The sequence below is a fragment of the Numenius arquata genome, chromosome 6 (genome assembly GCF_964106895.1).
Source record: "Numenius arquata chromosome 6, bNumArq3.hap1.1, whole genome shotgun sequence".
Lineage (NCBI taxonomy): Eukaryota > Metazoa > Chordata > Aves > Charadriiformes > Scolopacidae > Numenius > Numenius arquata.
Window position 1 is genome coordinate 18,151,463 of NC_133581.1, and position 13,833 is coordinate 18,165,295.

The 13,833-nt window shown below is 38.4% G+C and overlaps 2 protein-coding genes across 2 annotated transcripts in view; one reads left to right on the forward strand and one right to left on the reverse strand.

Moving 5' to 3' along the window:
* The window catches only part of SERGEF (secretion regulating guanine nucleotide exchange factor), a 161,959-nt gene extending 149,834 nt beyond the window's left edge, over positions 1-12,125 (forward strand). Inside the window, exon 11 of the mRNA XM_074148403.1 lies at positions 9,401-12,125. Within this exon, the coding sequence (XP_074004504.1) occupies positions 9,401-9,567 (167 nt within the window). The 3' untranslated portion in view covers positions 9,568-12,125. The remainder of the gene's footprint in view (positions 1-9,400) is intronic.
* The window catches only part of KCNC1 (potassium voltage-gated channel subfamily C member 1), a 127,134-nt gene continuing 116,076 nt past the window's right edge, over positions 2,776-13,833 (reverse strand). Inside the window, exon 4 of the mRNA XM_074148398.1 lies at positions 2,776-2,957. Coding sequence (XP_074004499.1) covers positions 2,776-2,957 — 182 coding nt within the window. The remainder of the gene's footprint in view (positions 2,958-13,833) is intronic.

A 13,833-nucleotide genomic window follows, 5' to 3' on the forward strand; every position in this document is an offset into this window, starting at 1 on the left:
GGTCCTGGTCTTTCTGGTTCCATGGGAAAGGAAAGAAAATTTGTGTCTTCGCTCTGGTAAACATTATTTGGCTCATGACTTTGCATAAGTTTCTTGACTGGGTGATATGGCTAAAGTTTGCGATCTTTTTCTAACTTTAAGAAATGGGAAGAGCTAGAACACTTGGATTCTGCTTTACAGTAGGCTCTGAAAACCCTCTCTGAAATCAGAGAAATGGCTTAGCCATGTAGATGGGTCTGAGCGTGCAGTTTGTGGTGGTATTACTTTGCAGTTTGTTTGCTTGCTTGCTTTTTTTTTGTTTTTCCAAGTGTTTTTCTTCAGTCTTCAGCTACTGTTTTACTTGCAATTGAAAGTTAACACAAGCCCATCCCTACAGAACCAACCTCTGGTAAAAACATTGTGTTTCATCTGCCCCTTTGAGCAAACGTGACTTGCCTTTGGTGCATGCACGTGAAATAAGCCTCTTTAATGTCTGTGTTTGAAGTCTGAATTGTGGAATTATTTTTTTTTCTTGCTTTCATCTTTTGTCACAGCTCTGTCAACTATCTGTTTTCTTCTTGGAAAGGGATGCCATTAGTTCACAGAACTGTGTTACATGAGACAGAGGGGAGTGATGGTTTTAAGTGGCAGCAATGTTAATGTGGGGATATTACCAAGTCATTTACTTTTTGCTCTTAGAATTTCTAAGTGTTCGAATTACCTAAGCATTGTTGTATCTGAGTACATCTTGAGTTGTATCTGAGTTGATCATTTAGACGTCAGCACAGTGGCGAGTATAAGTATCCCTGTAACAATAGGCTCAAAAACTGAGACAGACAAGGCACATGACCCATAGGAGTTTTATTAGATGTGCACTTGCACTACAGTACAGTGTGGTATAGGCACACTCGAATCAAATACAAGTAGGTTAACTCAAGTACAACAGTTGCAGCACAGAGGAAATGTAATCTGTAAATCCTGCCCAGAAAGGAGGGTTAGTTCTTCCTGAACTCTCTCCGACTACAGCTACGCTATAGCTTGTATCAAGCTAGGTATTTTAAAGCTGTCGTGGGTACATACGTATTATAGTGCTGTCACTGTTAAAACTGCACTGTGACGCTTGCAGGGGAGCCATCATCTGAGCCATTGTGTTATGCTAAGATTACAACTTGAAACTTTGCAAAGTAAGGCATCCTAATAATGTCACTGCTGAGTTGCAACTACTTTTGTTCTGAGGCAATGTTCGCGTAGCTGTGAGAAAATCTACTAGTTAAGCAGTAAGAAGGAAACTGAGAAACTCAGTGACCACCCGTTCCCTTGATTTTTCTCTTTGCATTTCTAAACACTTTAGCTTATGACTTCTGGATTTCACCTCAGGTTACTTGTTAAGGAGGGGAAAAAACCCTCACTTGTTAAATATCAAGAAGCAGTTTTTTTAGGCTTCACTCAACAGTAATGCACATTCATACTGTGTCTTGAAACTTGGCCAAAATGCAGCCTTGTAATTGATAAGGGAAAATGAAAGGGAAAAAGTCCAAACTAAAGCCCATTTAAACACAAAGCTATTTTACAGAAGATGTCCATATGGAAGGTTTACACATTTCACTTCTTGGTTCTGAGTTAGAGAATTGTGTTCTGCAGAAAAGGACACCTTCAGAAACAAACTCCAGAACGAAACACTCACTTTTCTTGAGTGCAGACAGCCCTTCAAGGGAAGAGAATAGCAGTCAGATAAGAAGAAATTGTGGGTAAATGTGGCCATATGGAATATCTTTTTACCTTTTGTTGTATTATGTATTTTTTATAAGCTGCCAAGGATGGACAACCATATACAGCCTAGTCTGCATGATCACCTTTAAAACTCTGTACTTGTAAATAGACCAATGTATGGTGCAAAGAGTTGCTGTATAAAATGTGTTACACACCAAAGCATTTCTGAAATATTCTTTTCCAACCTAGCTGCTCTTTCTTGAGGAGAGAGTTCCTGAGAGACAGTGGGGTCTCTTGTTTCTGACTTTAGCCACCAAAGTAGGAGGAGGAAGCACCGTTTCACCTGCATGCTGCTGCTCATCTTGCCATCTGTACCTTCTCCTGCTCTATGATTTGCTTAGTGCTTTGAAAGCTACATGTAGTACTGTAATGCAGTTTGAGGGGTTTGTCAGATTCTTGCTTCTGCATTCATCACTGAACTTTTTATCTTCTGTTACTTTTCCTAGGCCTCTGCTGAAGGTGGCCTTCAATTCTAGGTCCAGGATGTAATGTTCTAGGTCAGAATGAATCACAACTGTCCCCTCCTTTTATTTATATCATCATTTACATCAATTTAAAGTGTGTGTAAATTTGAAATGGTAATGCTTTATACCCAGAATACATGGGTGCAAATGGCCATGGCACCATATGGTCCTATGGGACACTTGAATGACTTGCACCCTTCTAGATGTGCTTTGACATGCTGCTTCATTCGTTTTATTTTGCATGGATGACCTCTTACTAAGCACTCAGTATAAAGTATTTTCTGTGTGTTCTGTTTCACATCATACAGAGGGTCATAAGACTGCAGTCTCTGGCTCTGTGATGAGATCATGATTGTCTAGTTCTGGTCATACAAAGTTAAAGCACTGTGACACATTTAATGCCTATCATTTTGAGAGACAGGGATCTAAGTTCTGAATGAATGTCACTCTCTGCTGTGCCTGATATTCTAATGGAGCAGACATTAGTGCCACATTCAGAACTTCAAGAAAAATCTATTAACGAGTTTGTCAGGTATTTTTTTCCTGTACTTGAGAGCAAAATTTAAAGATTTTCTTGTCTTTTACAGGTGTAAAAAAAAGCATCTTTAATGCTTAATCCTCTCTGCACTGCAGCTGCTTCGTGTATGATATAATCCTCATGTATTGTCAGTGGACCAGATACGTTCAGTCTTGCACAAAGTCGTGAGCCCAGGTTTTGTTCTGTGTTGAGTTGGAGATGCTTTCCTGTTGGGAAGGAATTGACATGTTTGAGTAAAATCAAGAGGAAAACATTGTGCAGCACCCATGAACTTTAGTTATAATAAGTACCAGTTATGTTTCCCCATGAAAACAGAAATGTGAACAATTAATCCTTGCGATAGATTCCTCTCCTTGCTACCTATGCACCGCAAAGCAAATATCTCCATCTTACAGGGCTTATTTTATCACGGAAACTGTAAAGGTGCCATGGCCCAAGAAATCTGTAGTTGCAAGTGTGTTGTTTCTAAATCCTAGGATATAGTTTTGTGAATTTCTTCCTCATGTTTTTGTCTTCAAAGTGGCAATGCATACCTGAGAAGGAAGACATAAAATCCACTGTAAACTAGCCTGAATGCTAACCTAAACCATGGCTTGTTCGATGTAATGTGGAAAGATTCTTTTAAATAGATGCATATTAATCTGTGCTGTGAGCCATTCGGCTCCTGCTTTGAAGTGCCCTGTGAGAAGAGAACAAAATTTCTATTGTCATTATGTATTAGTAAGATAGCACTACCTCTAGTGAATAGGCTCAGTTATTTACCTGATGCTTTAAAAAGTGCATAGGAAAATGCACAGCATGTTTGTATGAAACTGCTAAGGCATTTTTTTTTGGTAAGTGCCATTCTTACTGTATGGCACTTCTATGCATTGCTGTATGTTGCACTCCCTCCCCATATACGGTTTTCAGGCTATGCCAGATGTGCTACATTGCCCTTCACTGCGCACTCAGCTATTGTATTATCATAAACATGATTCTTCCCCCTTCCCATTTTGTAACTCCTGGCTATTCATATGCTGTGGAAATGAGGCTAGAAAAGATTAGATGTGCTCTGTACTGCTCTTATGTTTGCCATTTGTAGGATAGATACTGATGTTAAAGGAGAAACTAGAAATTAGACTTTCCCAATTGAAATTAATTTCAAAGGAGATGTGTAGCCTTATTGCTCCATTTTACAGTACTTCACATATCAGTGTGGCTCCCTAAGCCATACTGGGCATCTTGTATTACTCAAGTTGATTTTCTGAGTCTCTTCAATAGTTGTAATATTGTAATTGGGTATTTTGAGAGTTGGGTTGAGATCCTGACTCAGTTTGAAGGCCCTGCAATATTACACAATATACAAGTATAGGCAGAGAGAAGGTTTGACTAACGAGACGGTGGTTCTGCTGTAAAAAAATAATAATTCACAGAAGATATTATTTTAGAGCACCAAGTAAGAGAAGTCCATATCATGCAGGATTCTTGTGTTTGTAATGAGTAGCTGAGGCTGTTGGAAGTTTTTCTTCCCAGGTACCAGAATGGACCACAAATACGTGACCCAAAGTCATCTGATTTTTTCACTTCTGTAGAACCACTGCTGGGGAGGGGACTGAATGGTCTAGGTCTGCTGCCTGGGGAGAGCAGCTAATGATGTAAAGGTGGAGCATGGACAGATTGTTTACTGGAGGCTAATTTTGAAATCAGCATGTCTTTAGCACCATGACTTTGTACTTAATATCAAAAATGTATGTTGTTTCCTATCTGTATATTGTGTTAGCACTGCAATGCCTGTGATTTTTATCCAGCTTACTCACTATAAAGGCAGATGCGCATTTCTTTGGGTTGTGGTCCTGAGCAACTCCAGTGGCGATTGGATGGTCTGCCTGGAGTGCACAACAGCTTAGTCTTTGAAAATGTGGGTATAAATGTAGCTCCATAATAAAACTGGCACTGTATTAATTTCTCAGTTGTTTTCTGCTTTTGGAGGTACCAGATAGTGTCTGGGGATCACATCATCTTATATTCCATTTACCAAACTTTGCCTTTTGTAAGACTTTGCAGAGTGCTTAGGCTTCCCTCTTAGTTAATAGTGTGTTTCCATGGTTTTCTGCATAAAACAACTGGTATCAACCCTGTTTCTTATATTGCAAAATTGCAAATCTTTTGTGCTAATGACAGAATTGTTGCTAACAAAAATACAAAAGTTTAGAGGGATATTTCTTTCCTTTTATTTTACGTGACACTCGGGATTGCCAGGTGTCCTGAAAACATAGGAAGACTTATTCACTTGTGTTTTACAAATCCTTGGGAGAAGTATGGTCTAAATCTCCTTCTATGTAGTGTTACATTGTTCCTTGTGAAGTTTTGAATGCTTTCAAGTAGTCAAGGGAGGATGGCTGAGACACCTGAATTTTGTTTGTGGTCCAGCCCTGATGGTGTTTAAAGTCATTTGACTTGCCCGATCTGATCTCTTGCCTACTGTAACTTTATCTATAACCATCTGTAGAGTAGCACTAATTTAAGGTTAAAAAAAATAATAATTTGAGGTAATATGGAGTATTGCTAAGAGCACAGAGCCTATACAGTAGAGCTGTGCTAAAACATTTTAACAGAACCTTAAAACATGAAGCTGTCTGTTGAATGTCTTGGCTTCAAGACACTTAGGTTGTCTTTAAAGCCAATTTCTATTTGTTTGTGTGATTGGAAGAGTAGGAGAGGAGAAGCACAAGACAAACAAGCTTTTAAAGATCTCAGTGATAAGCCCTCAGGGCACAGGCTGACTTAGAAGCAGACTGATTGTAGCCTGAAACTAGGCTGCAGTGATGTTTGTAGCTTCCTTGATTCCAGTTTCCCTTGCTTTACCTTCAGATCAATGGTAAGGATGTGATTTGTTTCAGCTGTTTAAAACTGATGTGCCTAGGCTAAGACAATCACTTGGTCTCCCACTATAGTGAGATATATAGTGAGATAGATTTGATTTTGACACCACAGTGTTTGGATAAGATCAATTGCCTGTTGGAGAGATGTAGATGACTCCATTGCCTCTTGAGGAAAACTAGAGGATAATGATCTATGGCTAAGTTGCTTGATTTTTAGGTGGCTGAAGTTAAGCACAGTGAACCTCACCCAGAACATCTTATTTGCTAACATTGATTCTTCTGATCTGAAGAACAGAGTACTCAACAGTGAAGAGCAACTCTAAGTCCTCTACTTTCCACAGAATCCTGTCCACTGTCCAATATTCTGCAGCTTTATTTTACCTATAAGTACTTTTCACCAGTTTAATCTGTCTCTTGATTGTAGTTGTCACTTCAGTTACCTTGAAAAAAGCCTAGATAATTATTGCAAATAGAAGGAGGGCAGTAGTCCCTTCTTGTTTTGCGTGACCAAAAGAGACAAATTGGTTTTCTTTTTCTCCCCACTTTTTGTATGTTTACTGTTTGGGAGAAAAACCCACATAGTCTTACTGTAGACTTTCATTAGTGTGGCTGTGAACTCAAGTGAAATTTCCTTGAGATTGTGCTGTGTTACTATGCAAGTGCTGTGGTTTCATTTGTACTTTGAGTATTTATGTTTTAAAAGGGAAAAGGTGAATGTGATGTATTATGCTGTTTCATTTAACCAGTAACATGGAGCAGCTTTCCCTCCTCACCTCACCAAACACAAATCATTTGGTTTAAGAACATGCTACAATGCTTATTTTAAATTTAGTTAGAAGCAATTTGTGGCTGTATTAATACACATCATTCTAATGGTCTTTCATCCTGGGAAGGTCTGGCACAGGCATAAAAATTGAATTTTCTCATGAAAGCATGTAGAGCTGCTGGGGCTGTGTTGAGGTTTTTATCAGCAATAAACTGGGAATAGAAGCAATCAAAAAGAAAACAAGTGAAAAAGAAGGGGGGGAATACGGGGAAAGGATAAAGAATCGAAATGAAATGGTGCCCTTTGTCCAGAGGCTAGCCATTAGTTCCCATTAATGAAGGCCTTCCTTAACTCTGCTTCCATGACATTCCTTCTATGTCATTTTTTAAATAAGTGCTTCGTTATCTTCAATTTTCATTTAATTCAACTTCTGTGCCAGTGATTCACATAGCTGCTTGTTCCCCCCTGGCCAATGTCACTGCAGTCATTTTGCCTAGCCCTCCTCCAAGTTTTGTTAATATGTTATTACAAAAAAATGGAGACTCTGTGTTTTCTGCAAATTCTGTTTTCTCTGACACAAATCTAGCATCTGACTTTTTTTATGTACAAACCTTTCTCTAAATCTTTTGCAGGCAGATGTGGTATAGTACACCTTGTATTTTCACAACAGTAATTCTCTGTCTTTTAGCTTTCCTGACTTCTGACTTGGTGGTGATGAGAATCATTTTTGTGGCCTGTCACTCTGTATTTGTCAGCTGCCCTTTCATCCTTTCAGATTTCTGTCTGGTTTTTTATATATGTACCAGGCATTTTGGTATAAGGCCATTCATAAATCCTAGTTACTCTCTCTTTTTCTTTTGCCAATTTTCACTCTCAGCCAGTTTCAGTAATCTTGAAGCTCACTGGAGTCATGTAGGAAGATCTATTTGGTGGCCTTTCTACATGCTTGGAGAAGTACAGGCTGGAAAAGACTCAGTGATCCTTATTTTAGGGGAGATGTTCTTATCTGGGGGTTTCCTAGCTTGTAAATCTTTCTGTGATTTTTTATTTCCAAAAGGTGTTTAACTAGATATCAATTTGATAGGTTAATATTCTACTGTGCTGTTTCTTTAAATATTTATTATACCATTAATGTTCCATTGAGCAGTTTGTAATTCAAGGTGACCAAAAACTTCCTGATTTCCTCTCTCTTGTGCTGATGGGACAGAATGAAAAAAAAATTTTAAAAAATCCTTCGGTCGGATGTAGTGAGTCTCCATACAAATAGGCAAAGTTGTTGTACTAGTTGCTAATGGTCTAGTAACAAAAAGCTTACCACTGTCATCTTATAATGTAAGGACATGTTATATTCCCTTTTCATTAAACTTGGAATTTTTCCCACTCCAAGTAAGCTTATTCTGCAGGTTCCACATATTAACTTTGCAAAAGAATGCCTTCTCTTAGGTGCAGATGGTTTTCTTTCTTTGAATTTTTTCCCTGAATTGTTGTTCTGTGATGTGTCTTTAGTCTCGGTTTGTGATGTCTTTTTCCTGCTTGCTAATATTTACAGAAAGATTTTTACCTAGAACCTTACAAAAAAATTTCCAATTAACCTCTTAGGTGTTCTGATCTGTTGATGTTGAAATGGGTTATGTTGCACATTTACTTTTTGGTACTTTTCTGCTGCACATATATGTGTATTTGTGATAAAGTTGGGCTGTCAGTATTGTGCATGCATAGTCAGGAGAAAATCTGATGCCTTCTAGGATAAGAATAACAGAATTGCTGTATTTGGGGAGATGTATCTAGCCTACTGTCACGTTCTAGTGATGTTTTTTTGTGTTTGTTGCCTTAAAGATTGTCAAGAAAAATTAAGGTCCTTGTTTAATTACATCTGACTTCAGTAATGTCTACATTTAATTAAAGAAGAGGAGAACTTTAATGTAGTAATACGTAAAGAAAACAGACAACAATGAAATGTTACTGGATTTGCAGGAGAGAAAGATGGTCCTGCTAGCTTTGCAATAATCTGTTTCTGAATTTTGAAAAGTAAAATTATTTTACAATTATGGTTGGGATTGGATTTTGTGAATTTTGGCACTTTTCTTCTCATTATTTGGACTTGAGAATTTGGACTTCATTACTTCATGCTGTTAATACCTGCTGCTTTTCAAAAATAACAGTGGCATCAGAATCATGATTATATTTCAGGATGGCTTTCTTTTTTATTATTACATAAATGCACAGGCACGGTCTGTGACAGCCAAATAAAGAAAAGAAAATAGGGAAGAACTATCTCTTGTAGTTGAGAAGGAGAGGGGGTTTGGGTGGATTTTTTATTATGCTAGCCACTTATAGAATGAAATTTACATATTGTGCTTCAAGAAAGAGTACTATGGGGTAGTAATAATAATACAGAGATCATGATTTGGGATATAAAAGAGTAGATGTTACAAAAAAAATAACAATGAGGGAAAATAAGGATAATAAAGTAAGTGAAATGATGTCAAAGCAAGCAGAAGAGGTAGGATGATTAAGAGTAAGGCAAGCTGTCAGAGACTTGCATTTAAAGGAAAAAGGTGAGATTTGAACTTGAAAGTAGGAATGAAATGTAATTTGGCTGCTCTGTGTTCCCCAGTCCTGCAGATCATGCTGTGAATGATTACAGTCACTAGGGTTGGTTTGTGATAGTTCCCCTTATTAGGGGGATCTTGAAAGACAGGGATTCCACATCATTTCAGAGAAGGTCCTTAAAATGCAGACACTTCTGTGGGCTCTGTGTAAATACTGAACCATATATTTACTAAGTGATTTTCAAATGGCTTTGTTATTTTAATCTCTCCTAATCAGTTGTTAACAGTATGGAACAAGATAGAGAATAATTCATTTGGGTTTATTTACATTTTCGAGAGAACCAGAACATTTTTCCCCACCTTAGCAGAATTTCTTAGAACCTAACTGGAAGATAACTTGACAGATCTGCTCCCCTAAAGCTGTTGTGTTTCTGTGGTCTTTATTCTGTATTTTGTATCTTCTCTTTTAGGTGGCCAGTGCTTCTCTTGGGGATGGAACGAACACGGGATGTGTGGTGATGGCACAGAAGCAAATATTCATGTTCCGAAGCTAGTCAAAGCTCTTGGTTACGCAAAACAGATCTTAATTGGATGCGGAGCAGGAAACTCCATGGCTCTTTGTCAAACTCCACATTAGACTCAGCACACCAGAAATCATAACATCACGGATGTGGGTGGATATCTTTGGATTGTGTAGCTCTGAAGCGCTACAAGAGGATTGCCCATGATTAACACAATAGTTGGAAAGTGCAGAAGTTTTTTCTAAGACTAAAAGGGATAATTTAAAAAATTGTTTCATGGGTCATTTTCCCAGGATTTTACTTTCTTACGCGGAGATAGAATCACAAACATTTTGCCTTAATGCAATACCATTGAAGAAATAATGACCTGTTCTTCTGAGAAATCTTTAAGGAAGAAACTGACTGTTAATCGCTTATCATTGGGGTATAAATTCAGCCTGAGGAAATGATCTGAGAAGGTGAAGACATAGGGACCCTTCTCGTCTTTTATTATTCTATCTCTACGTCATGATGAGTGAGCATGTGTTGCGCCTGCCAACTTCTAGTGGAGTTGTGAGCTCCCAGCATCTCAGAAAATATAGTTTGCATCACAGAGAAATGCCAGTGAACATAAATAGATGCATACACACATTTTAAACAGAAGATTAGGATTAAAAAAAAAAAAACCACAACAACCCAGGAGATATAATTTAGAAGGCTGGCAAAAGGGGAAAATGAGGCCCTTCTGAACTAGCTATATCTTGATTAAACTGTGAAAAGAGCAATATTTCTGAATAATTATCTTCTGTGCCAGACAGCAGTTTATTATAGATTTACAGGGATGCAGATCTGCATGAATTATCATTAACTTGCAAACCAAACCTGAAGTTTCTGAAGCTACTGCTTAGGGAAGAAAAACTTCTAAGAGCTTTTTGAAACAATAGAAGAGTACTCGTCAAAGGGCTTAAGTCAGTTGTAGCTGTTGAGGACAGTTTGACCTGACATGACTCCTCTATTTCCACCTGCCTTTGAATACGAAGATCTCGAAGTCTAAGCAGAAAGTTTTTACAGATTCTCCAGCCTAAAGGGCAGACCAGAATGCTTCTTACAATTCCAGGTTAGTTCTCACGTCTGTTTCAGAGCCCAGCTGAGTTACTGTTCAGAGCATGCCCACAGTACTTGTTCCAGGTGAGTGCTTGGCAGAGAACGTAGGCCTAACGCTTGGTAGGAGAAATGAAAAAATGTAAATTATCTTCAGATATTATTAGCTGCCTATATTGAGCAGAATTTTGGAAGCTTTTTTTAAAACTGTTTTTCACACAAATACAGTGGATGCCATTAAACTGAATGTTTGCCACCCACAATAGTTACATTTGGTGTGGTATTTGATGTATTTCAAGTTCTAAATATAGAGAATACTACTGTGTTGGTAAATGCACCTTTTAATAAGACCTACTCTTGCTAAACAGTGGTTTAGTTTTTAAAGCAGACTTGCCAGGGAAGAAGCCTTGCAGAATTGCAAAATACTCAGAGAAGGGCTCTTAGGAAATAGGACAGGAAGACTTTCTAATGATATATCAGCTTACACATGAGGGGGAAGGAATTAAGGTAGTAATATGGGCTGCGAGGGTTTTTTCCCCCCGTTGGTTCAACAGCAGTTACAGTTCATGGCCTAATTTTCAAAGGCATTTTCTTTTCCTATTCAATGGATGCGAAACTTGAACTGACTATGAAGCTGATTATAACAACCATATTACAGATACTGAAAGAATCTGTAAGAACAATCAGATGGGTCCTCTGCAAAAAGTTCAGAAGTGAGACTTCTATTGTAAAGTGGGGTTTTTTTAATCCTTATGTTGGTTGTAGTTCTTCATGGCAATATACTGTTCTGGGCTGTGACCTCTTGCACTTTTTACTTATCCTAGTTGCTATTTATTGACTCTCCTCAATGCCATTTTCTAGATACCAGAGCACTGAACAGTTTCTCATGGTTTTTTGGCAGTTCTGGCTGAGATATCTACCTTTGTTCTCCTCCAAAATCTGTGTATCTAATAAACATGTTATCTTGTTTCAGTAATCATACCTTCTAAATGATTCTGTTCCTTGATTAATCACAGCTAGTGTGTGTGCCCTATAACATAGGAGTTACTGTACTGAGCATATTTTGACTCTGCGTGCTGTTGCAGCAGTTCATTTCAGAGGAATCCAAAAAATTATGTAACAAATAAATGTGACTTGGTTATTTGAAATGTTGTTTGCTTTTTCACATCTGTAACATGAACACACTTTTGGAAATGCGAAGAGTGATTTGGGTTGATAAAGAAGAAAGAAAGGATTTCTTTGATTACTTGATTACTCTTTGATATTTTGATTTGTTCCTGGTCCTGATCTTGTGTTTCGTATCTGCATCTGATCTTCATCTTTGGAAGACTGAGAACTACATTTTCTCTCCTTTGTCTTGCCTACATAGATTGAAAACTTTGGGAAATAATGACTTGTCTTGAGAGCTTGACGCAGTAAATGCTTTGTCGTTGGTCAGGACTTCTGGAAGTTGCTGTAGTATGAAGACTGAATAATAATTCATTGTAGATGGTACATGGTTGATTGTCAAAAACAAGTTGTTGCTCATTCATTCAGAAATGAATGCCCTGTTTTGTATGTCAGTATGCTTTGTTTGCAGAATAAAACATTGTACAAAATCAGCTCAGGCTTTCTACTGTAAGGAAGGGAGCAGACAGTGAAAAGCTCCTCATCAAGTGAAGAAAGCACTTTGCTTGCTGGTGTCCAGAGCTTAGTGACTGTTGCCTGTTGATTTCCCGATGGAGAAGGTCAGACTCTGCAAGGCAAAATGCAGAGCCAGTGTGCTATGCCAATGCTTCTGCAGTGCATGCAAAGACAGACTTCTTTATGCAGGTCTTCAGTGCTAAACAAAGAAAGCCTTTTAGGTAAGCATTCTGCCTTCATGCTCAGATGCAAATAAACTGAGAAGGTTTGTAATATATATAAAAAACACTGGAACAAGTGTCTGTGCAGCTGCTCTCCCCTCCCATTTTCTGAAAATAAGCAAATTCGTGAATGAGCTGACATTCGTGAGGGGTAAGAGGTGAACCTAATATCACAGCTTTGCTGGAGAACAAGTTGTGAACTGTTGACTGTCTGTCCAGAGACCTGTCAGGCTCTTGGGTGGAGGGGGAGAAGGAAGCTGTTGTGTGTATTTCTGCTGTCTGAAATCATAGGAGATCTGCAGTTGTTACTCATGCAACCTCCATGTGCACTTGAGCAAGACACTCCTGTTCCATTTTAAAGAATGTTGATGGGGAGACGTGTGTGTTGTGTCAGAAGCTTCTGCCTCTTTGGAGGATTTGTTTAGGCCATTTGGCAGTCACTGATGTTATTTGACTTTGTGTAGTATTCCTGAGCGGCTTAATGCTTTTCTGCTTAAAATGCCGGACCCTGTATTTGAAGCGTGTTCATTTGAAAAAAAAAAAATCAGTCTGCCTTTCTTCCCATTTGCCCAGTCGCCAGTTCTTACATCAAACTGGCTTCTATCCCCTATCTGTATGTCGTCAGTCCTGTTGGTGATTAACTAGTTCTTGCCATCTGCAACTGCCGTAAAGGTCACTTTTGCATGAGTGACAGGAGGTTTTGCTCTGCTACATGGCTGAGCACAGGGAAATTGAGGGAGAGGGGAAGAATGTGATTTAATTTTGGTTTATATGACATTTTTTGAGTAATAAGACTTAAAGATGAGGATGGAAAACAGACGAAGGAGATCAGTTTGATTTTATGGGAGAAGGGTGACCATGGAAAAACATTTAAATGAATGGCGGTTGAGAGTCTGATGTAGTCAGCTAAAACACAGGGAAAACGGAGGGCAGAGGGGGAAGAGAGATTCAAGATGCAGGTCCTGAAGACTGAATAGTCACACAGGTGTAGCAGCATGGTGAGTGAGATGAGGGGCAAGCTATTCTATTTCTTGGATGTTATTGTTCCCCCTCTCCCACTGTTTATTAATAATCGTATGAATTGTTGACCTGCAGTGGGTTTTCTTTCTCATTCATAGGACATCTTAAAATTTCCAGTTCTCTTCAGTTGGAACAGCAACATTTGTCTTTACCTTCCAGTCAGAAATATTTAGATCAGGCCTATGACCTAGTCTAGCACTTAATCAGATACTTACTATTTTATCTATTAAATTCCATGAACTCTGGATCTGATTTAAACAAGACTTAAATAATTTTGGGACTTCCGCTTCCTTTCCCCTATATTAGAAATCAAGATGATGACAGATATTTGTCACTGAAATTACAATGTTATGTTTTGACCAAAAAGTCACCTGTTTTCTCTTAGGAATTTTGATATTTTTACGGCATATGGCAAATCTTGTGCTTTTTCTTTTAGCT